Below are 22,195 nucleotides of genomic sequence, written 5' to 3'. Positions count from 1 at the left end.
TCCTTCCCTCCCTCCTCTCTCCTTCCTTCCCTCCCTCCTCTCTCCTTCCTTCCCTCCCTCCTCTCTCCTTCCTTCCCTCCCTCCTCCCCTCCCTCCTCCTTCCCTCTCCTCCGCGCTCCTTCCCTCCCTCCCTCCGCGCTCCTTCCCTCCCTCCTCTCTCCTTCCTCCTTCCCTCCTCTCTCCTTCCCTCCTCTCTCCTTCCCTCCTCTCTCCTTCCCTCCTCTCTCCTTCCTCCTCTCTCCTTCCCTCCTCTCTCCTTCCCTCCTCTCTCCTTCCCTCACCTTCCTCTCTCCTTCCCTCACCTTCCTCCCTCCTCTCTCCTTCCCTCCCTCCTCTCTCCTTCCTTCCTTCCCTCCTCTCTCCTTCCTTCCCTCCCTCCTCTCTCCTTCCTTCCCTCCCTCCTCTCTCCTTCCTTCCCTCCCTCCTCTCTCCCTCCCTCCTCTCTCCCTCCCTCCTCTCTCCTTCCCTCCTCTCTCCTTCCCTCCTCTCTCCTTCCTTCCCTCCCTCCTCTCTCCCTCCCTCCCTCCCTCCCTCCCTCCCTCCCTCCCTCCCTCCCTCCCTCCCTCCCTCCCTCCCTCCCTCCTTCCCTCCCTCCTCTCTCCTTCCTTCCCTCCCTCCTCTCTCCTTCCTTCCCTCCCTCCTCCCCTCCCTCCTCCTCCTCCCTCCCTCCTTCCCTCCCTCCCTCCGCGCTCCTTCCCTCCCTCCTCTCTCCTTCCCTCCCTCCTCGCTCCTTCCCTCCCTCCCTCCTCGCTCCTTCCCTCCCTCCCTCCTCGCTCCTTCCCTCCCTCCCTCCTCGCTCCTTCCCTCCCTCCCTCCTCGCTCCTTCCCTCCCTCCCTCCTCGCTCCTTCCCTCCCTCCCTCCTCGCTCCTCCCTCCCTCCCTCCTCGCTCCTCCCTCCCTCCCTCCTCGCTCCTTCCCTCCCTCCCTCCTCGCTCCTTCCCTCCCTCCCTCCTCGCTCCTTCCCTCCCTCCCTCCTCGCTCCTTCCCTCCCTCCCTCCTCGCTCCTTCCCTCCCTCCCTCCTCGCTCCTTTCCTCCCTCCCTCCTCGCTCCTTCCCTCCCTCCCTCCCTCCTCGCTCCTTCCCTCCCTCCCTCCCTCCTCTCTCCTTCCCTCCCTCCCTCCTCCCTCCCTCCCTCCCTCCCTCCCTCCCTCCCTCCCTCCTCTCTCCTTCCTTCCCTCCCTCCTCTCTCCTTCCTTCCCTCCCTCCTCTCTCCTTCCTTCCCTCCCTCCTCTCTCCTTCCCTCCTCTCTCCTTCCCTCCTCTCTCCTTCCCTCCCTCCCTCCTCTCTCCTTCCTTCCCTCCCTCCTCTCTTCTTCCTTCCCTCCCTCCTCGCTCCTTCCCTCCCTCCCTCCCTCCTCGCTCCTTCCCTCCCTCCCTCCTCGCTCCTTCCCTCCCTCCCTCCTCGCTCCTTCCTTCCCTCCCTCCTCGCTCCTTCCCTCCCTCCCTCCTCGCTCCTTCCCTCCCTCCCTCTTCGCTCCTTCCCTCCCTCCCTCCTCGCTCCTTCCCTCCCTCCCTCCTCGCTCCTTCCCTCCCTCCCTCCTCGCTCCTTCCCTCCCTCCCTCCTCGCTCCTTCCCTCCCTCCCTCCTCGCTCCTTCCCTCCCTCCCTCCTCGCTCCTTCCCTCCCTCCCTCCTCGCTCCTTCCCTCCCTCCCTCCTCGCTCCTTCCCTCCCTCCCTCCTCGCTCCTTCCCTCCCTCCCTCCTCGCTCCTTCCCTCCCTCCCTCCTCGCTCCTTTCCTCCCTCCCTCCTCGCTCCTTTCCTCCCTCCCTCCCTCCTCGCTCCTTCCCTCCCTCCCTCCCTCCCTCCTCGCTCCTTCCCTCCCTCCCTCCCTCCCTCCTCGCTCCTTCCCTCCCTCCTCGCTCCTTCCCTCCTTCTTCTCCTCCAAGGTTTTTCTGAGCGTACAAAAATCTACACTTACTCCATTCTAAGTTAGTTTGGAGTATGTTTTCACTGCCTAAACTTTCAAAACGGGCATAAGTGGCCGGACACGCCCCCTTTTGGAAAAAAAAATCTGTTCCAAACTGAAACTATTCTAACTGACTAGAACTGGAGCAAACTAAATGGCGAGAATTGCAATTTCTAAGATACTCCATTCTAAACCAGTTGCTGCAAAAAAACAGGAGCAACTCCGGCCGAAACTTGGCCCCTCTAACTTGCAACAAGATTAAATGACAGGAAACCAGTCTGCATCATCATCAGTTTCTGCTGCCTGTGCACCTCGGGGCCTTGGGTTATAGTCAAATCATGGAAACGGATTCACTGTACCTGGTACATCAATTGACCTTGCGTTAGTAACATTACCTTGAGATATAGCTGAATTCCCCACTCCTGTACTGGGGAAGATTTCCATTGTTTGCTGCTTATAATGAAATTAGAAATGTGTGTGTGTGTGTGTATATATATTTATGCACAGTTTAGTTCTCTCTCTCTCTCTATACAACACGGACTGATTGGGCTGACGTGCCTGTTTCGTGTTGTACGTTCGACACATACTGCATCTCTTCCTTCTCCCATTTCCTGGAGTTACATTTAAAGTAGAAAAATGTCCCAAGGCGCTTCACAGGGGCGTTATCAGTCAAAAATTGACCTCGAGCCACAGCTGGAGATAATGGGACAGGTGACCAAAAAGCTTGGTCAAAGAGGTGGAGAGGTTTAGGGAGGGAATTCTAGAACATGGCTGAGATGATGACACGACCGCCAATGATGGGGCAAAGGAAGTGGGAGTTGGAATATCAGTTTAATTCGGATCTTAAATACACAAAATGAGGTTTTTTTTTACTCGAATTTTTTTTCTTTACAGCGATCTTCTCCCACCCTCCCCATCACCAGATTTCAGGCGGTGCTTATTGTAAATTTCCAAGACCCGCATGACTTCTGTTGATTGACATTATTGTGTTTTTTTTAAAGGTGCACAGTCCGATAGTGAAATTGCGTCTTACCATCCCAGTGAAGTCAATTCAGACCGTGGCTACACCTCAGACTCTGAAGTGTATGCTGAGCACGGCAAGCAGACCAAGGTACACCGTTCCGTCACGGACGTTGACATTGCCAGCAGTGGCTGGCTGGTGGTGAGTCGCACACAAGTGCACCCTACACATTTTGACTTTTTTGTGTTTCCGTGTTCTTAAATAATCTGTTGAAATCATTTATTGCAATAAGTCTGAAGCTGCACTGTTCATTGATCTTCAGTGAGCTAGTTGAAAACTTGGTTAGACCACACTTGGAGCACTGCGTACAGTTCTGGTCGCCATATTATAAAAAGGATATAGAGGCACTGGAGAGGGTGCAGAGAAGATTTACAAGGATGATACCAGAAATGCAAGGATATACCTATCAGGAAAGGATGAACAGGCTGGGTCTCTTTTCTCTTTTAAAAAGAAGGCTGAGGGGTGACCTAATAGAGGTCTTTAAAATGATGAAAGGTTTTGATAGAGTGGATACAGAGAGAATGTTTCCACTTGTGGGGAAGAGCATAACTAGAGGCCATCAATATAAGATAGTCACCAAGAAATCCAATGGGGAATTCAGGAGAAACTTCTTTAACCAGAGAGCGGTGAGAATGTGGAACTCGCTGCCACAGGGAGGGGTTGAGGTGAATAGTATCGATGTATGTAAGGGGAGGCTAGACAAGTATATGGGGGAGAAGGGAATAGAGGGTTATGCTGATAGATTTAGATGAGGAAAGGCGGGAGGAGGCTCAAGTGGAGCATAAACACCGGCATGGACTGGTTGGGCCGAATGGCCTGTTTTGGTGACGTATATCCGATTAAATCAATCATGAAATGCCTTGATAGCGTACAATTAGCTGCATGCTAAGATGACACTGAGTGCCTTGTTGTATATTGAATGCATTTTTCCATGCAAGCAGGAACACTTTGTAGAATTATAGAAGGCGGAGGCCATTCGGCCCATCGTGTCTATGCCGGCTCTTTGAACGAGCGATCCAATTAGTCTCACTCCGCTGTCTCTATAACCCTGTAAAGTTCTTCTTTAGTATATATCCAATTCCCCTTTGAAAGCTACTATTGAATCTGCTTCCATTGCCCTTTCAGGCAGCGCATTCCCAATCACAACTGGCTGTATTTATAAAAAAAATATTCTCCTCATCTCTCTGGATCTTTTGCCAATCACCATCGAACTGGCTGGCGGGGAAACGGTTTCACTGAAAGAGTTGCAGCATGTGATTCGTACGTCTGTGCCTCTATCTGCAAAGCTGGAAAATTCTCCTTTTCCCACATCAGCCCTGTGAGTGAGATTTAGGTGCAGATTTTCCCTGTGAGTCCGTGCCACAAAGATCTGGTCTGGGACTTGTTAACGATATGTCACTTGGAGCTCTTGCTGCCAAGGCAGTGGGGGCTTTCGTTCCGACCATCGGTGCTGCATTTGAAGCCAGATTGCAGAGGTATCTAAACCTCTGCACAGGTCAGTCCTTATATATTCTGTTTGAGCATCCTTGGGAACTCCTTCACAAGGTTTATCTGTTCAAGGGCATGCTATCTTTCTGCCACCAGAAGTTGCAGTAGGGTCCTGTTGATTATATGGTCGATTTAATCACCTTAGGCAGTCCCTCAAAATGGAGGAAGACTTGTTTCCACTCCTGAAGTGAGTTCTCTGGTGGCTGAACACTCCAATACGAGAGCCACAGACTCTGTCACAGGTGGGACAGATATTTGCCGAGGGAAGGGGTGCGTGGGACTGGTTAACCGCACGCTCCTTCCGCTGCCTGCGCCTGACCTCTTCACGCTCTCGACGTTGAGATTCGAAGAGCTCAGCGCCCTCCCGGATGCACTTTCTCCACCTTGGGCAGTCTTCGGCGAAGGACTCCCAGGTGTCAGTGATGATGTCGCACTTTATCGGGGAGGCTTTGAGGGTGTCCTTGTAACGTTTCCGCTGCCCACCTTTGGTTCGTTTGCCGTGAAGGAGCTCCGAGTAGAGCGATTGCTTTGGGAGTCTCGTGTCTGGCATGCGGACAATGTGGCCTGCCCAACGAAGCTGATCGAGTGTGGTCAGTGCTTCAATACTAGGGATGTTAGCCTGGACGATTAATAGAAAGCTCCCGATACTCACGGCGTGACCTCGGAAGGTGAGCGCTTCTTTGAGTTGATGGTCAGAGAAGGCCCTGCCGCCCGTCACAGTCATGAGCCCAAACCACGAGGCTGGTTGTTTTGTGCTGGCTTCCAACTACATATTGCTTTGTGCACATTTAACAATTTGAAGTCTCTTTTTGCAGTATCAAGAAATTCTTGTGTGGCAGCGAGTGAGGCAACTAAACATTGTGATGCATTTTGTGCTGCCTTTATCTTAATTGCAATCACTGTCTGCTGTACTCTTTCCCACAGCACAGGAATCTGGGATACTGCCAGACATCGATTTATTTGACTGTGACACAAATCATTTGGTGTTTGTGGAAAGATATCCTGAACTGTACAGGCATTGTTGTTTCTTCCTCTTCAGGGTAACGGCAAACTTCTTGAGATTAAGTCTGCTAGTTACTGAATGTTGAAACATTGTCCTTAAATGGACATTTTACCGTGTTTATACAGAGCTGTTAAGTCATTTTGAATTCACAGTGAAGTAGCACTGAAAGACCAATTACTTGAGTGGCTGTTACAGCACATTGCAGGCAGGTATTCTAGAATTTCTTGTGTGTGAATTAATTGCCTGTGAAGCGTTAATGTCGTATCAAGCGATTTAGCTGAAATTTGAACCAGATCAAATTGTACTTTGAAAAGATTTTAAATTAAAGCAGATGTCCCGCTATTTATGAATCCATCTTCTGCCTCGCACCAAGTCCTGTTTACCCATCATCTATTGTGCTCCCTGACCTACATTGGCTCCCAGTCCAGCAACACCTTGAATTTAAAATTCCCATCTTCGTGTTCAAATCCCTCCATAGCCTTGCCCCTCCCAACTCTGACCGCCTACAACCCTCAGATCACTGCGCTCCTCCAATTTTGGCCTCTTGTACATCCTCATTGGTAGCCATCTCTTCAGTTGTCGAGGTCCTAAGCTCTGGAATTCTCTCCCTAAGTCTCTCTGCATTTCTACCTCTCTCCCCTTCTTAAAACCTCCTTTTTGACCAAACTTTTGGTTGGCTCTCCTAATGTCTCCTTATGTGGCTCGGTTTCATATTTTTTCTCATAACGCTCCCGTGAAGCACCTTTGGACGTTTTACTATGTTGAAGGCGCTATATAAACGCAAGTTGTTGTATATAATGGACAACATCTGTATGGTCATGAGGCAGTGTTTTGCATTGTCCCCTACATGAGGTGATTTGAGAACTGTTGTGTATTTATTTAAAGCCCAGGTTTTAAACTATTAAAACAAAATCTTACTGCTCATGGTGTTGTTTGCAGGTGGGCAAAGATGATTTAGATATCAGCAAACCTTCTGGCCAAGGTATAAAGCAGGGCCCTTCTCCTCTCGTCAATCAGTACAGCCTAACCCTCGGGCAGGATATGGGCTCTCACGATACGAAGTCACTGATCAAGTGTGTGGAGTCACTATCCTTCATCGTCAGAGATGCTGCTCATGTGACTCCAGAAAACTTTGAACTGTGTGTGAAAACGATTCGCATCTTTGTCGAAGCAAATCTCAATGGCGGTAAGTTTGTAGAAGTGTTTTTTTTTGTGATTAATACTAGAATTGTAGCTAGCACCAGATTAAGGTTTTGGAAATATCAGTTACCATATGTTGCAATCGCACAAGTGATAGTTTGGGTCTCCTGTGCCAGACGCGTACCAACCGGTCATCCAATACATCCGCCACGCGTGACTGTTGGGGAATCCAGTTAATTGCATTTCCTCTTAAATGAAAATTGAGTAATCGACAGTTTTTGGGCCTGTGATCTCAATACTCGTATTCGCACAGCGCATGTGTGTGTGAACTCTTAACATGTGACCATTCCGCTTCTTGAACTCCGTTGGTGTCTGTCGATTTCAAAGTATACCCACCTGTACTGCTCTGGTACAATATAACTAACAGTTACTGTGTGAGTAAAAATGTAACATACTGGAAATCGCAGCGGGTCAGGCAGCATCGATGGAGAGGAAGCAGAGTTAACATTTCGGGTCGATGACCCTTTGTCAGAACTGGAGAGTGTTCGTAAAGAACAGATTCTGAACAAGCACTGAAAGGAGAGAGGAAGAAAGAGCAAAAGGGAAGGTCCGTGATAAGGTGGAAGGCAGGAGAGATTAGAGAGACAAAAGGGATGATGGGCCAAATTGAAATGGTAATGGCAAGAGTTAGAAAAACATTAGTCAAGTTAGGATGTGAATGGTGGGATAATGACCAACTGCCATTAAAGACAAGGAGAGAAAAAAAGAAAGAAATATGTTGAGGGGGGGGAAAGGGAGCCAATGATGGCCAGAGGTTATGGTCTGAAATTGTTGAACTCTATGTTGAGTCCAGAAGGCTGTAAAGTGGCTAAATGAAAGATGAGGTGCTGTTCCTCGAACTTGCGTTGAGCTTCGTTGGAACAGTGTAGGAGGCCGAGTGGAGCGGGGAATTAAAGTGACAGGCGACCGGAAGCTCAATCACACTTGCGGGCTGAGCAGAGGTGTTTCCGCAAAGCGGGCGCCCAATCTGCGTTTGGTCTCCCCAGTGTAGAGGAGACCACATCGTGAGCAGTGAATACAGTATACTAAATTGCAAGCAGTATCACTGTTTCACCTGGAAGGAGTCTTTGGGGCCCTGGATAGTGGGAAGTGATGAGGTAAAAAGTTACTGTGTGAGGCTTGTTTCCAGAGAGGCATGTTGTATTGTCAAACATGCTTTGGCTGAAAATGGCCACCCAGTTCCCAAGAGGGTGACTATTCACAGACTGTTTAAGCATTCTGTGTCTTCATTAACTTGCAGATTATTTTTTAGATGTCTGCAGTAAATAATTTTTACCTGAGTGAGTTATTTGGTAGCATTGTGTGTTTTTAAAAGTTATTTTATGCAGCAACTTTAGTCTTGCTGTGAAGCTTTGCAATTGTGCAAAAGTGAGGGTATATTTTCGAGCCAGGGCATGAGTTGATTCTGGAGAGCAGCATCACGGCTTGGATTTCACACTGCCTGGAGTATGGTGTTAAACCTGCCTTACCAAGTACTCCCTTGGACCTCCTGTGTACTGTTACAAATATCCTGAGCTTACTTAACTGTATTGAGACAGCAGTCTTGCAGCAGCAGACCAAACAGTCGCTAAAAGCTTGACACCTGCTCAACACCAAGCCATTAATGTCCCAGTTTTGTTCTTTTTAATATTTCTAAATAGCATTGTCTTTGAAAGTTGTGGCTTCTTATTGCAGGGTACAAAACACACGAAAGGAAAGCTAAAACCTACAAGTTCGACAAATCTAACCGACTGAAGAAGAAGCAGAAGGAGAAAGAGAGCTCCATGAAGCGGTCGAAAAGTTTTAACCATCGTCCATCGAGGTCCCACAGCGATGATGATGATGAGGATGACAGTGTACCAGCGAGTTACCACACTGTGTCATTACAGGTTAGTCAGGATGTAAGTATAGCAGGTCTTTCCCATTCCTGTTCTTGGTTCACGCGACCTATTCTCAGTAAAGCTGCTCTGTCGCTGAGTTCAGCTGGTCATCTGATTTTTATTCCAACCCCTTTCCCCTTTCCCCTTTCCCAAGCTTTGCATCATGCCTTGTTCTGAGACGTCTGCCATTTGCTCGTTGATGAGTTGTACAAGAGTGACTCGGTGAATCTGCCGTCCAACTTCCTTTCAATACTTTGCTACAATTCCCTCCCCACCCTGGATCAGGATGATCTCCTCGTGGTCGGACTCAAATTAGGAACTCACCATGTGGGTAATGGCCCAAACAATATTCATCCTACCATTCAGTGGGACAGCCTGTTCCCTTAACTTTCTCCTTAACTTAACTGTAAACGTGTCTGATCGCTTTAAAGACTGCATGATTTTTTAGGTGACCGGATAAAGAAGTTTAGATTTTAGTTAAGTCACAAGATATATAGAATCTTTTGATGAGCTTCAGAGTAAAAGAACTTCCTCTCTCCTTTGGGGAAAGTTATTTAACTAAACTCCCCTCACAGATGGAACACCTGAATAAAGTTATCCCCAAATGACAGTGGGTCTGCATTTCATATTGAAGTTATTGTGCCTCTTCTCAGTCCCTGAACAATAATGTGGCCCCTGAAGCTTGCAGCCTTGATGATTCTGATACCCATCTCTGTAAGTTGTGCAACAAATTAATTCTTTGGTAATTCTTAATGCACCAGAAAAAGTTTGGAGAGTTCTGTGATAAAAATGAATGTTATCTCGTTCTAGATTTTGGTATTTAGAAAGTCACATTATAATCAGTCTTCCAATAATTGCACTTTGTGTATATTTCTTAATGGCTGCAACGGGTAGATGGGCGTCATTATATTTTGGGGTTTCTGGAACACTCTACTTTGAAATCTCCTATCAAACCCAGCATGTCAATGCCAGATTGCATGATGCTAAATAAATGTGTTGAAGTATAGCTTTCTAACTTTTATGCTGTTTCTTTCCTTAAGCCTTTAAGGTCTATATTGTTGTACCTAATTTGTAATAGAAGGCAGATATTGCACCGTCCTGTATTTGAAAATGTAACTTGCAGGCTAGGTCACCAGGTGACATCAGCGCCATTAACATCTGCACTGGTGAATTCGTGCTGTACTTGTCGGTTGTACAGGATCATTATTTGCAGAAGTTCCACAGATCTATTGAATGCAGTGTGCTCCACGTATAAATGTGTTGATACTGCGCCCACCTCAGGGAAGATATATCGGCCTCGGTGGGGGAGCAGCGTAGATTCACAAGAATAATACCCGAGCTAAAAGGGTTAAATAATGAGGGCAGGTTGCAGAGACTAGGTTGTATTCCCTCGCATAGAGAAGATTAAGGGGTGATCTAATTAAGGTGTTTCAGATGATTGAAGGATTTGATAGGGTAGATAGAGAGAAACTGTTTCCTCTGGTGGAGGAATCCAGTACAAGGGGGCAGAACCTTAAAATTAGAGTCAGGCTGTTCAGGGGTGATATCAGGAAGCACTTCTTCACACAAAGGGTGCTGGGAATCTGGAACACTCTTTTCCCCCATTGAGGCTGGGGGGTCAGTTGAAAATTTCAAGATAGATTTTTGTTAGGCAAAGGTATTGAGGGCTACGGATCCAAGGTGGGTAAATGGAGTTAAGATACAGATCAGCCATGATCTAATTGAATGGCGGAACAGGCTCGAGGGGCTGAATGGACTCCTCCTGTTCCATAAATATATTTTTTCTGAAAGAAAACTTGCTGCGTTTCTATAGAGTAGGATTTTCTTGCGGGTAATTCGATTGATCATGTTGATTTGCTTGTTTCTGTTTTCAGCTTCTGGACCTGATGCACACACTGCACACTCGAGCTGCCGGTATTTATAGCTCGTGGGCCGAGGAACAGCGCCACCTGGAGTCAGCAGACAAGAAAATCGAAGCTGATGCCAGAACGCTGTGGTCTAACTGCTGGTGCCCACTGTTGCAGGGTAAGTCCGTGCATCAGGAGTGGAGAGATTGTTCAGATGTTGGCTGTTTTGTTAATGAGCATATCTCCTGCTTCCGCAGAGGGGAGAAGAAACTGCCCATTCTTTGTATTTCTTTTCCACTTTCACTGATTCCGCGCATTCAAAATAGTGACATTTGTAAAACTACCGGTACACCTGTGTGTAAAACAGTCGCCCAATTCTCCAGCCAAAATCCGTCTGCAAATGGTTTCTGACTCGCGCATACAAGATGTCTCGCTGACTGCCAGCCACAGCTCCCCCAGGATCGGGAAATTGGATTTCATGCTCCGACTATGTCATGCCTGTCAGTGCTGTGCACAGGCAGGATGTGAGAAACGTGATTCCTGAGAGGTGGTGGGGGTGCTACAGAGTTCACAATCGTCAAAGTGGGAGCGGGCCAGGAGCAATGTGACTCCTCATTTTAAATCTGGGTGCACGGCCTATTCAAAGTTTCGCGCACGTGCGACATTTGATGCTGGAAAAGTCGGCCCCGGGCTGCGCGGGACCGACAGACGGCCGCGCAACTTCGAGGGGATGTTGGCCGGGACCAGTCAGCGCTCACGTACTTTGTTCCTGGGAGGTAGGCCACATTTATTGGCCATCCTAATTTCCCAGAGGAGGTTTGCCACATGCACATTGAACCCACAGAGCAACATTCTCGCCTCGTGTCCAAGCACATACAGTACATTTCTAAATACGTGCTTAAGTTTTATTCGGCACGTAACATATTCTAGCTTTGGACTGGACTGCAGTTATACTGCAAGGCTAAAATGGCGTAGGTCAGCTTACTGCTGCTGGTCTCCCAGCGCTTCACTCCGTTGGATTTGGGCTACTTAGCACTGAATGACACTACACAGTCATGTTACTGTAAAGCCCAAATTGCTTTAAGCTGACAGAAACTATAAGCTACAACTGCAATGGTAAATTCCACATTAATCTAAAATTCACACACCGAGGTGTCTGGTAAACTGATGCAGTGGGATGGTTCTCTTGTATTTTCCATCAGTACTGCTTGATTCCCATGAATGTAAGAAATGCCCTGTGTCACTCCAGAATCTCATACCTGCTCTATATGGGCTATCATCTCCTTTATGTGCTGAGCATATCCTGCTCTGGGGCTTGAGCAGTTATTGGTAGTGCATCATTTGCTTGAATAATTCTTAACCATTATGAAGAAGTTTATGTCTTTTCGTGAGCTAGATTTTTGAATTGTTGTAGAATTAACCCTTCATCTGTGCACCTTTTGATTCACGTGGAGTTTACAATTGCAGTTTCAAAGTTAAATTGTGGGGACAATGTGGGTTGGCCTTGAAGTGCTTGCTGCTCGGTGCTGGTGGAGAGTGAGCCGACAATCTCCTTGTCGATGTATGTAGTTTATTCCAACAGGAAAACCGGGATTGTGCTGAATTAGTGCATTGAACAATGGCAGCAAGTACCTGTGGAAGAGTCCACAACAAAAGCCTGTGTCGAGAGTTGTTTTAAACATGTCTCTTACTAACCTGTCTCTTCAGGCATTGCTTGGCTTTGTTGTGATGCCAGACGTCAAGTCAGAATGCAAGCACTCACTTACTTGCAGAGGGCACTATTAGTGCATGATCTACAAACATTGGATGCTTTAGAATGGGAATCCTGCTTCAACAAGGTACTGACCCACCCCACCTGCAGCACGTTGAAAGTGTTAACTTTTTAAAAGATTAAATTGAAACACATTAGTTTAAACAAATTTGCTTTATGCTGTTCCATGGCTGGTTTGCACAGGTCTTGTTCCCACTACTGACCAAGCTGTTGGAGAACATCAGTCCAGCGGATGTTGGAGGGATGGAAGAGACCAGAATGAGAGCTTCAACCCTGCTTTGCAAGGTGAGTTTGTCACCAGAGGCTACCTTGTCAACCAACATGCTCAGTGATTGATCAGATACGGTGCAATGTGGCTTGAGTGTTTGTCACAGTGTGTTTTATTATACTGATAGAAGACCAGTGGCGGCTTAGAACAGTATGCAGGTTGTTCAGTACTCGAGTTAATGCACACTTTGAGATGCATGCTAACTCCATGTTGTTTACATTTACATAGTGCACGCAGCACTATACATTGCAGAATAATGTTCGGCTTGGTGAGACTCACCAATGCTTTGAGGTCATTTGTGGCAGCTAATTGTTTGCACTTTATGAACGCGATGAAAGCTGAACCAGAAGCTCTGTATGTAAACAAAATAGGCATGACCACAATGAGCTGAAAATAAGCTAATTGGGCTGGGAATGTCTACCCCGTTCAGTTATTTTCAGCTGAGTTTCAACCTCTGCAGCTAAAGAAATCCATTTTCTGCCAATTTTAATTCCACTGACCAACCAGTGACTGAATACACAATTTAAAAAAAAAACGACTTTAGATATTACACACATAGGAAGACATAGATATATGGCACAGAAACAGGCCATTCGGCCCAACCAGTCCATGCTCCACTCGAGCCGCCTCCTGGCTTTCCTCATCTAACTCTATCAACGTAACCCTCTAATCCCTTCTCCCTCATATGCTTGTCTTACCAAAATCAGTCATTGGTTTTATTTTTGTACCAAAACTGAACATAGTCAGTTGGTGCCTGGCTCTACATCTTTTCTCATCATTATAGTGTTAATGTTGCATTAATTGGTGATATTAAATATGATGTTTATAGAAATTGTATGCAATATGGTTGCATGTTCTGCTATTGAAGGGGGTACTTTCCTATATCAAAAAAAAATACTTGTTTTCTGCCAGAGACGATATTTCAATCTGTGCAAGTCCAATAGTGGTCGTATGAAATAGTCTGAACTCATGTCTCCTGGGCGATGTGCCTGGATGTCCCTCAGTTGGCATCTGCCATTCATTAAAGTGGTGATGGCCATTGTCATAAGGTTCAAGTATAAGATGGTGCTACTTGATCCCAGCAGTTATTCTGGTCCGCGTGCAGAGGTGGCCAGCGCATTTGTCTTATATAATTTTTCTTTGGACTGTTTTGAAAACAGTGACTCTGTTTGTAAAGGTTTCCCTTTCCTGCCCTCCTAAAGGTTTTCCTCCAACATTTGTCTCCACTGTTATCTCTGCCAACATTCACTGCTCTTTGGTTAACGATCCTGGACTTCATGGACAAATACATGCACGCGGGATCCAGTGACTTACTGGTAAGAAATTGTACAACGTTTGCACAAACCTTATTTAAAAAATGAGGATATCTCTCGAGAAGCTGCTCTAATTCTTTCCATTAAATAGACAATTTGAGAATTTTTAAATGAATTGTTTGGTGGTTTATCTCAGTATTTTCTCTTGGGCTTGCCCTTCCCTATCTCTCTAACCTCCCCCAGTCCGATAACCCTCCGAGATCTCTGCACTCCTTCAATCCTTGCCCGATTTTAATGGTTCCGCCATTGGCGGCTGGTGCCTTAAGCTCTGGAATTTCCTGCCTAAATCTCTCTGCCAACCCCCCCTCCCCCTCCTTAAACCCTACCTCTTTGACCAAGCTTTTGGTCACTGTTTCTAATATCGCCTTATGTGGCTCGGTGCCAAATTTTGTTTGATAACCTGTGGAATTCCCTGCCGCAGAGAGTTGTTGAGGCCAGTCTGTTGGATATATTCAAAAGGGAGTTAGATGTGGCTAAAGGAATCAAGGGGTATGGAGAGAAAGCAGGAAAGGGATACTGAAGTTGTATGATCTTGTTGAATGGTGGTGCAGGCTCGAAGGGCCGAATGGCCTACTCCTGCACCTATTTTCTTTTGTTTCCATAATCGCACCTGTGAAGCGTCTTGGGACATTTTACTGTGTTCAAGGCACTGTACATGTTGTGCTTGTTGATTTTCATTTCACCGTTTATATGTTAAATCATCTCCCTTCGATATGATAAAGATGGAGTTCATTACCCATGTCTCTCAATCAAATCCATATAATTTCAATTTGTATCAACAAATTAATGTTGCTTTTAACACTTGTGATGCTGCATCCATCTGACAGTGTGCTTTGGGTGTCAGTCGCCTGGACCGTAATTGAAGCCTCAGAATTAGGACTAAGTAGGCTTAATTTTTAAAGGGCTTTGGAGAAATTATTGGAAATGTTATTAGTTTAATTCCAAAGTTAATAAATTACAGTTCAGCAATTTGATGGCATTGAATGTTTGAAGATAGCACTTGGACAGATTAAAGGGATTGATTACATCGGACTCTCCAGTCTCAACTTCTGATTTAATTGATTTCCTTCATTGTCATAAGCTTCAGTAACCCATTGGATGCCAAAAGCAATTAACTGAGTAGATGTGCCAGAGATTTCCTTGAAAAGCATTAGAGAAACTGGCACAAACACACACAGCTAATCTGTACACACTTCAAGTTTGAACTTTATAGTAATTTAAATCCCCAGTTTGGATCTCAAGCAGCGGTTTCATTACACGACTCACGTAGCTTCAGCTGTTCATGGTATGATACTTGTGAAGAATTGTTTCTCAAACAATTTTATACAGCTGATCATTTTACAGAAGCAGGATAAGAAGTTACAGACGCTCTTTTGAAAGCTGGTTATCCTGAAACAAATCATTTAGATAACTTTTAATTTTAAAAAGAAAGTACATCTAGTGTTGATGTTCAGCGAGTAGATGTCTCCTGGGCATGAGTATGCAGGTTTGTCTTTGTGGGCCTTTTGTTTGCATACCAGCTGGACATAAAAGTTAAATTAATTATCCCAATAACTGCCATATATTTCAAGTGTTGGTACCAACAGATCTTGGTGTTCTGATTTAGGATGTATCTACCAATGAGGGAGATATTCCAAACCAATTGACCCATGAAATTGAAACAGAAGAACACAGCAGTGTGATCAGTTTTGCATTGCTTTAACACACAGCCTGCAGATACATCTCCTTCTGTAATGTAAACTATGGTTCTAACTAATGAGAAAAAAATACAAGCACAAATACAACTAAATTGCCTTGGGGTTGGGGGCTGGAATTAGCTCACAGACCATAGTTTGGACACCTCAGCACAGAGCATGTTGGAGACATCTGCTCAGCAAGCAATAGTAAATTTCAGTTGCCATTGTGGAATTTGCCATCCAAAATTCTAATGCTTAGAGTTTGTTTTTCATCTCGATGTGATATGCTGATTTATTTCCTGTTCAGTTGGAAGCAATTCCAGAATCACTGAAGAACATGCTGCTGGTTATGGATACGGCTGGCATTTTCCATTGTGCTGAGTCGAGGACGGGCTATTCCCAGCTTTGGGAGATCACATGGGAGAGAATAGATTGCTTCTTGCCTCGACTGAAGGATGAACTCTTTAAACAAACAGTTATCCAAGGTAACAAAAACTGTTTACCTCTCAGATTTGATATTTAGGCCCGATTTGTCTGTGTTTTAAGTTCCTGTGTTCCACTTGCACATGTATTTTTCGCAAAAATAAAGGACATTGCTAAATACAGATGGTTAGGAAATAATGATTAAATTGTTAACTACACAGTGCCAACAAGAACTAGGCCTCCAATATCACAATCCTAAAACAATGCAGTGACAGAAGCGTTTGCATTAATTGCCTAGCCCCTTTTAGAGATCAGTCTGAAATGGACTGATTCACACTAGTGAAAGTGCAAAAAATATATTGGCCTGAAATCTCCTGAAACAGTGTAACCAGCAAATTACGTCAAACTTTACGCTGATCTTGACATTGGCAACTTGTGCGAACATTTCCTAAGAATCTCATTACACCGATTTCCGATATGCTAAACGATCAGGGCTGAGGAAAGCCGTAAACTTGCACCATAGACATAGAAAATAGGTGCAGGAGTAGGCCATTCGAGCCTGCACCACCATTCAATAAGATCATTGTTGATCATTCACCTCAGTACCCCTTTCCTGCTTTCTCGCCATACCTTGATCCCCTTAGCCGTAAGGGCCATATCTAACTCCCTCTTGAATATATCCAATGAACTGGCATCAACAACTCCCTGCGGTAGGGAATTCCACAGGTTAACAACTCTCTGGGTGAAGAAGTTTCTCCTCATCTCGGTCCTAAATGGCTTACCCCTTATCCTTAGACTGTGTCCCCTGGTTCTGGACTTCCCCAACATCGGGAACATTCTTTCTACATCTAACCTGTCCAGTCCCGTCAAGAATTTTATGTTTCTATGAGATCCCATCTCATCCTTCTAAACTCCAGTGAATACAGGCCCAGTCGATCCAGTCTCTCCTCATATGACAGTCCAGCCATCCCCGGGAATCAGTCTGGTGAACCTTTGCTGCACTCCCTCAATAGCAAGAATGTCCTTCCTCAGATTAGACCACCAAAACTGTACACAATATTCAAGGTGTAGCCTCACTAAGGTCCTGTACAACTGCAGTAAGACCTCCCTGCTCCTATACTCAAATCCCCTAGCTATGAAGGCCAACATACCATTTGCCGCCTTTACCGTCTGCTGTACCATTTTCCTTCTGTCACTATAGCATAGTCGTCAAAGTAGGAATTTTGGTTTCTAATTGTTTCAGTTTTATTTCCAATACGGTAGCAGACCCTGCATTCAGAGAGAATTTTAGATCGGGCTAGATAACCAAAGGTGAGTTGGAACTTGACAGGAATTCAGAAATCTGTCAGAGCTATGTTCTTGCCCATTTTTGTCATTTTGAAAACATCCACAGGTTTTCATAATTTATTTTGCAAAAATGATCAGTTTTGGTGTTGCAGACTATTAATATCTTTGAGAAGCTTTTCGAGACACATTTGGCATATACAGGTGCTTTGAGCACACAATCTCGGCTGGCACTCCAGTGCCGAACTGAGGTGCTGTCTTTCAGATGTGACATTAAACCACAGCTGCGGGTGAATTTAAAAGATCCAATGACGGATCAAAGACCTTGCTAGGCGCGAATTGGGTGCCACATTTCCCACCACTACAAGTGTGATTACACTTCAAAACTACTTCATTGGCTGTAAAGCGCTTTGGCACATCCTGAGGTTGTGAATGGCGCTATATAAATGCAAGTTTGTTATTTCCTTCAATCATAAATTTAGTTCATTTAATGAATAAAGTGGAGTTCTGGGTACAAGTACAGGCACACACACACATTTTGTTTGATTCGGAGTCCGACTCTATAAATCAGTACCGCCAGTCAGGAATCAAATCTCTAGCTATTGGTCTTGGATTGATAGCTCCAGTATAAAAAGAGCCTAAAGATTATTTTGACCCAAAGATAAATGTGTATCGTTGTAGGAAAATGATTGTATTTTATCTTATAGATCCTGCCCTAGGTCCACCAGTGGAGCCATCTTCTCCAAATTCAATGCAGCATGTTGGCAGTGCACAAGCATCTATACTCCCAGGCTCAGAAGCAAATCCATCCAGTCAAATAACTGCATCAGAAAACCTCACTGAAGGTAGTGCCAAAGGTGAGTTGGAGCCATTTAGTTCAGTAACTTAGTCAGGCTGGCAGAACATTAATGCCCAAAGTCACATTCCATCTTTCTACATTATAAAAATGAGCTAAAATTGGATTTTAGATTCAGTATCGGTCAGCATTATGGTTTATGTCCTGGCAGTTGTCAAACTTTCCATCACTTTCCCAGTACAACTGTCTTGGTGTCTGCTGGGTTCAGTGCAGTCACCTTGAGGCAGGAGGTTGTAGGTTCAAGTCTCATTCCAGGACTTGAACACATAATCCAAGCTAGCAGTGCAGTCGTGAGTTGTCGAGGTGCTGTCTTTCAGATGAGACATTAAACTGAAGCCCATTCAAGATATGCTGCCAAATTTATTAGTGTTTCTGCCTCAGGTTCTTGGTGGATGATTGCCCCTGAATCAAACTGTTACGTCCCTTCCCAGGTTTGATATGCTGCAGGCAAAATTACCTGTGCAATCTACTGGAAAACTGTTTTTGTACCTGCATTAAATTCACATTTGTGCCAACAAAAGTAAATTGTAAAGAGATTAATCCTGTACATAAATACAGATCAGAACCTTCAAAATAGTTCACATTTTGCAAGTCTTCCTATGTCTAATCCTGCAATCTAAACTAAATAAATACTAACATAAAGGCCTTTAACCTTGGAACCCCCAGGCTCGGGAGGAGGAAACAAAATCAACTAAAGTTCTCGCTCCCAATTGCTATTCACTAATTCCGGCAGGAAAGAGTATGTGTGGACTCTGATGCTTTCTGTCCTCAAACAGCCTGGGACTTTAGGGTAGTTTCCACAAGGCCGCAACACAACCGAAATTAGCCAAACCACGCAAAAAAAAAAATCAAGTAATTCCAAGCAAAACATCATGCTGGAATTCTGCCCCTTTGCTAACCTTTGAGGTTTTTTCAAAAATGACTAGTGTACACCAATGAAACTACTAAATGGTTTTGTAAAGTAATTTTCAGTTAATTACAATTGGATTACTCACAGGTGGTGGACTTGAACACTGATTAAAAGTGCTTATTTTTTGTGATTAAACCCATTTTCAGTTGCAGGTTACCGCTCCCCATTACACTGTCCGATTGCGCTGGTTAGCGGAAGATTTTGTTTGAGTGGAAACTTGAACCATAACTTCACTTTGAAATATGAGCACAATTTTGGCCCAGATTGCCCCTAAAGTGGAAACCCCTATCCCTTTGTGTCTAAACTTGCACGTGAAGAATGGTCACTTGGGCCCTGTACTGGAAGGTGGCCAGTATCCGTGGAACTATTCACCAGGAAGAGTCAGTATCTTTGGGGGTGGGAAATTTCAAAATCCAGTCTCTGCAACGTGGCAAAAAATTGACTACAGAGAAAAAAATAACTTGCTCAGTATTGCTTCTAGTTGAAGATTTCATCACTGTCCAGAAATTGTAAAATATGAAATTTAATATGGACTCTTATTTTGTCCCCCAGATACTGAAAACACACGAGTTGGAGGGACTCCCAGCCTTACTCCAAAAGCAACTCCGATCTCTACACCAGTGAAGATGAGTGTTGGGCCAGACATTAATCAGTCACTTGCCCAGTCTCCATTAATTCTGCACCCTCTTACTTCTTCACTGCAAGTTGGTGTTCCACCTATGCCTTTACCCATCATACTTAATCCAGCTCTAATCGAAGCTACATCTCCTGTCCCATTGCTGTCCACGCCCCGACCTGCCAACACCTCCGCTGCATCTCAGGTGAACTAACAGATCTAACCTGGGCAGGAACCAATTATTTTACCACATACTTCTATGAATAGTCTCTGCTTTTCACATACCCAACAACTTGTTTTGTAGGCACATTGTTATGACTGCATCACTTCCTTCTGTCCAATTTTGTTTTATAGTTCACCCCTCCGTCAACAAACAATAGCATGGCATGCATTGTGTATTAAAGAAGTCATTATCCATCCACCACTATTGAGTGCACTACTGCACGGAGAGCATAGCAGCTGTTCCTACAGCAGTAGCTAAGAGCCATATATTGTCAAATATCCTCCAGGTGCAATGTTGTTGAAGATGTAAAGAAAATCTGTGGTCTGCTCAAGTTATCAGTTTCTATAATGCTGTGATCCATCATATAATTTACATGAAAATATTTATCTATTCACAAGTGAACTATTGGTTCTGGCAGCAAAGTAATGTTCAGCCCCCACCTCCCCTATTGAGTCATAACTTAATCATTGACTCGCTTTCCTTATAAAGGAGAATGTGCACATTAAACATTGTTGTACTTACCTTTGGAAACTGCAGATCATACTATTTTAAAACATCATTTGAATCCTACCTTTCTGTTGCAGCCCCTTGTGTCACTGTAGCTAGCCTGTTATAACTAATTTTCAGAAGACTTGAGGGTGACACGGTGAAGGGCTACAACAGCACTCCGATTAAAGTACTCAGGTTGCACCACACAAAGAACAGCAGCGCAGAGGTAGTTTTGTTGCTGTATTAAAATGCAAGATGGTTTTTAAGGAAACACGCGAGATACAATTCATGTTCATAATAGCACCATTTAGATCACTTCCTTTCCCAAGGCATGACCCATTCTCTCGCTTCCCCCCCCCCCCCCAATTTTGAATGCTAATTCATTACCTTTCAATTAGCACCACAAATTGCTCTAATAATTTGCTTGATTATTTTGGCCTGTATTTGCTAGGCTTACTGTCTGTAATGTCTAATAGTTTCTACACTGCAGTGTGAAGGTCAACAAATGGTGTCTGGGTTTGAGTGCAAAGCATTGACAATGTAAATATAATTCATAATTTGCAGTAGTCAAGATTTTCACTTGTACCATCTTTATAATATTTAAAAAATGCTAGTGGATATGTTGAGCCTGGCTTTACATTCCTGTCCCCGGTTCGCTGTAAATGACCGGACACCGATAGATAGGCATGAAAGGGCAAAGCTTGTGTAATTTGAGACCAACAGAATCTATATTTAAAGTCTTTACGCTACTTTGTTCTAGATTTTGTACATTTCAGTCTCCAATTTTAATTTAATGGCAATGTGTGGAAACGTCAGCAGGGCCCCGCAGCACGATCTGTTCCATTGTACTGTAAGGTTGGGTAAGAACAGGAAGGATAATAAACCCATAAAGGTAATGTATATAAATTAAGAATGGTAAAAACAATTTAAATGTACTTTTTACAGAGTAATAAATATCAAATGTAAAGAAATTTCAGTGGTTTGTTGATTTAGTAAGTAGATACTCAGCTCGCACAATTTTTGAGTAAGTTTGAATAAAACAAAAAACAATCTTTTCCTGTAATCTTATTCTGCAACACAGAATAAGCAGGTGTTTTTTTTTTAAATAGCAAGTGAAAGAAAAATACCAATTCAATCGAGGATTGGAAGTTTCAACCTGGTTCTTATTGCCAGACCTCTTCCATAAATACCTTACTTGTTAAGTTTAACTTGTGCAGATCCTATTGAGCAGTGCTGCAATATTGTTAGCTAGTTTGGTCCCATCAGATCAGAACGTGTCAACATAGCCTGGGATTAATATATTTGCCATCTGGCAAAGAACACTTGCAACTTTTCAGCTCAGACAGCATGTAATGTCAGTCTGCTGACATCTAAACTGTTGAACATTTAATACAGGTTTTCTAATTTTGTTAACCCCACATTAAATCATTCTTTGAGCAATCTTGCTTATGCTTAGGACAGGCATTCTCCTACAAGAAAGGGGGAAATAAAGGGAGTACGATGCATAGTGTGAACTACATTATTGTTCATCGTTGCATTAACTCATCATAGTAGTGTGCTGCAAACTTGGAAACGGATTTTTATCACCTACGGATGCAAGATGCATGAAATGCAAAGAATTAGGCCCACCGAGCTTATTATAAATTCCATGATACAATGCAGGGAGGCATATTTTAAAAAGTTGAGAATTTATAAAATAGGTACGTTAGGATGTAGGGTAAAATAGGGTTAATTCAATACAATCTCTGATCAAGAGTTCCTTGAGTCCTGTACCAATATGCCGTCACTACAGCACTGATGATGAACTGAGTACTCGTTGGCTTTGTGTGACCTTTAATTATAACAGGAAGTTCAGCATTCACTCAGTCAGATGGTCGTGGGCTCAAGCCCCACTTCAGCACATCATTCACTCCATGTCAGGGTGCTGCCTTTTGAAAAAGGCATCCTGTTCAATACTTATCCTTCAACCAATCGCACAAAAAACAATTGTCTGACTTCCTGTGCAAAAATTGACTGCCGTTTTTTACTTCGAAAAAGTACTTAA

General features: G+C 44.4%; 1 protein-coding gene across 1 annotated transcript in view; it reads left to right on the top strand.

Moving 5' to 3' along the window:
* The window catches only part of gbf1 (golgi brefeldin A resistant guanine nucleotide exchange factor 1), a 55,634-nt gene extending 34,512 nt beyond the window's left edge, over nucleotides 1-21,122 (top strand). Inside the window, exons 12-21 of the mRNA XM_070866382.1 lie at nucleotides 2,906-3,066; nucleotides 6,356-6,602; nucleotides 8,291-8,484; nucleotides 10,350-10,500; nucleotides 12,030-12,160; nucleotides 12,277-12,378; nucleotides 13,564-13,677; nucleotides 15,658-15,835; nucleotides 17,765-17,914; nucleotides 19,376-21,122. Coding sequence (XP_070722483.1) covers nucleotides 2,906-3,066; nucleotides 6,356-6,602; nucleotides 8,291-8,484; nucleotides 10,350-10,500; nucleotides 12,030-12,160; nucleotides 12,277-12,378; nucleotides 13,564-13,677; nucleotides 15,658-15,835; nucleotides 17,765-17,914; nucleotides 19,376-19,653 — 1,706 coding nt within the window. The 3' untranslated portion in view covers nucleotides 19,654-21,122. The remainder of the gene's footprint in view (nucleotides 1-2,905; nucleotides 3,067-6,355; nucleotides 6,603-8,290; nucleotides 8,485-10,349; nucleotides 10,501-12,029; nucleotides 12,161-12,276; nucleotides 12,379-13,563; nucleotides 13,678-15,657; nucleotides 15,836-17,764; nucleotides 17,915-19,375) is intronic.
* The last annotated feature ends 1,073 nt before the right edge of the window (nucleotides 21,123-22,195 follow it).

Source organism: Pristiophorus japonicus, chromosome 22 (genome assembly GCF_044704955.1).
Source record: "Pristiophorus japonicus isolate sPriJap1 chromosome 22, sPriJap1.hap1, whole genome shotgun sequence".
NCBI classification, from domain to species: domain Eukaryota; kingdom Metazoa; phylum Chordata; class Chondrichthyes; family Pristiophoridae; genus Pristiophorus; species Pristiophorus japonicus.
The sequence above is the reverse complement of the archived record's forward strand: the minus strand, read 5'-3'. Positions and strand labels throughout refer to the sequence as shown.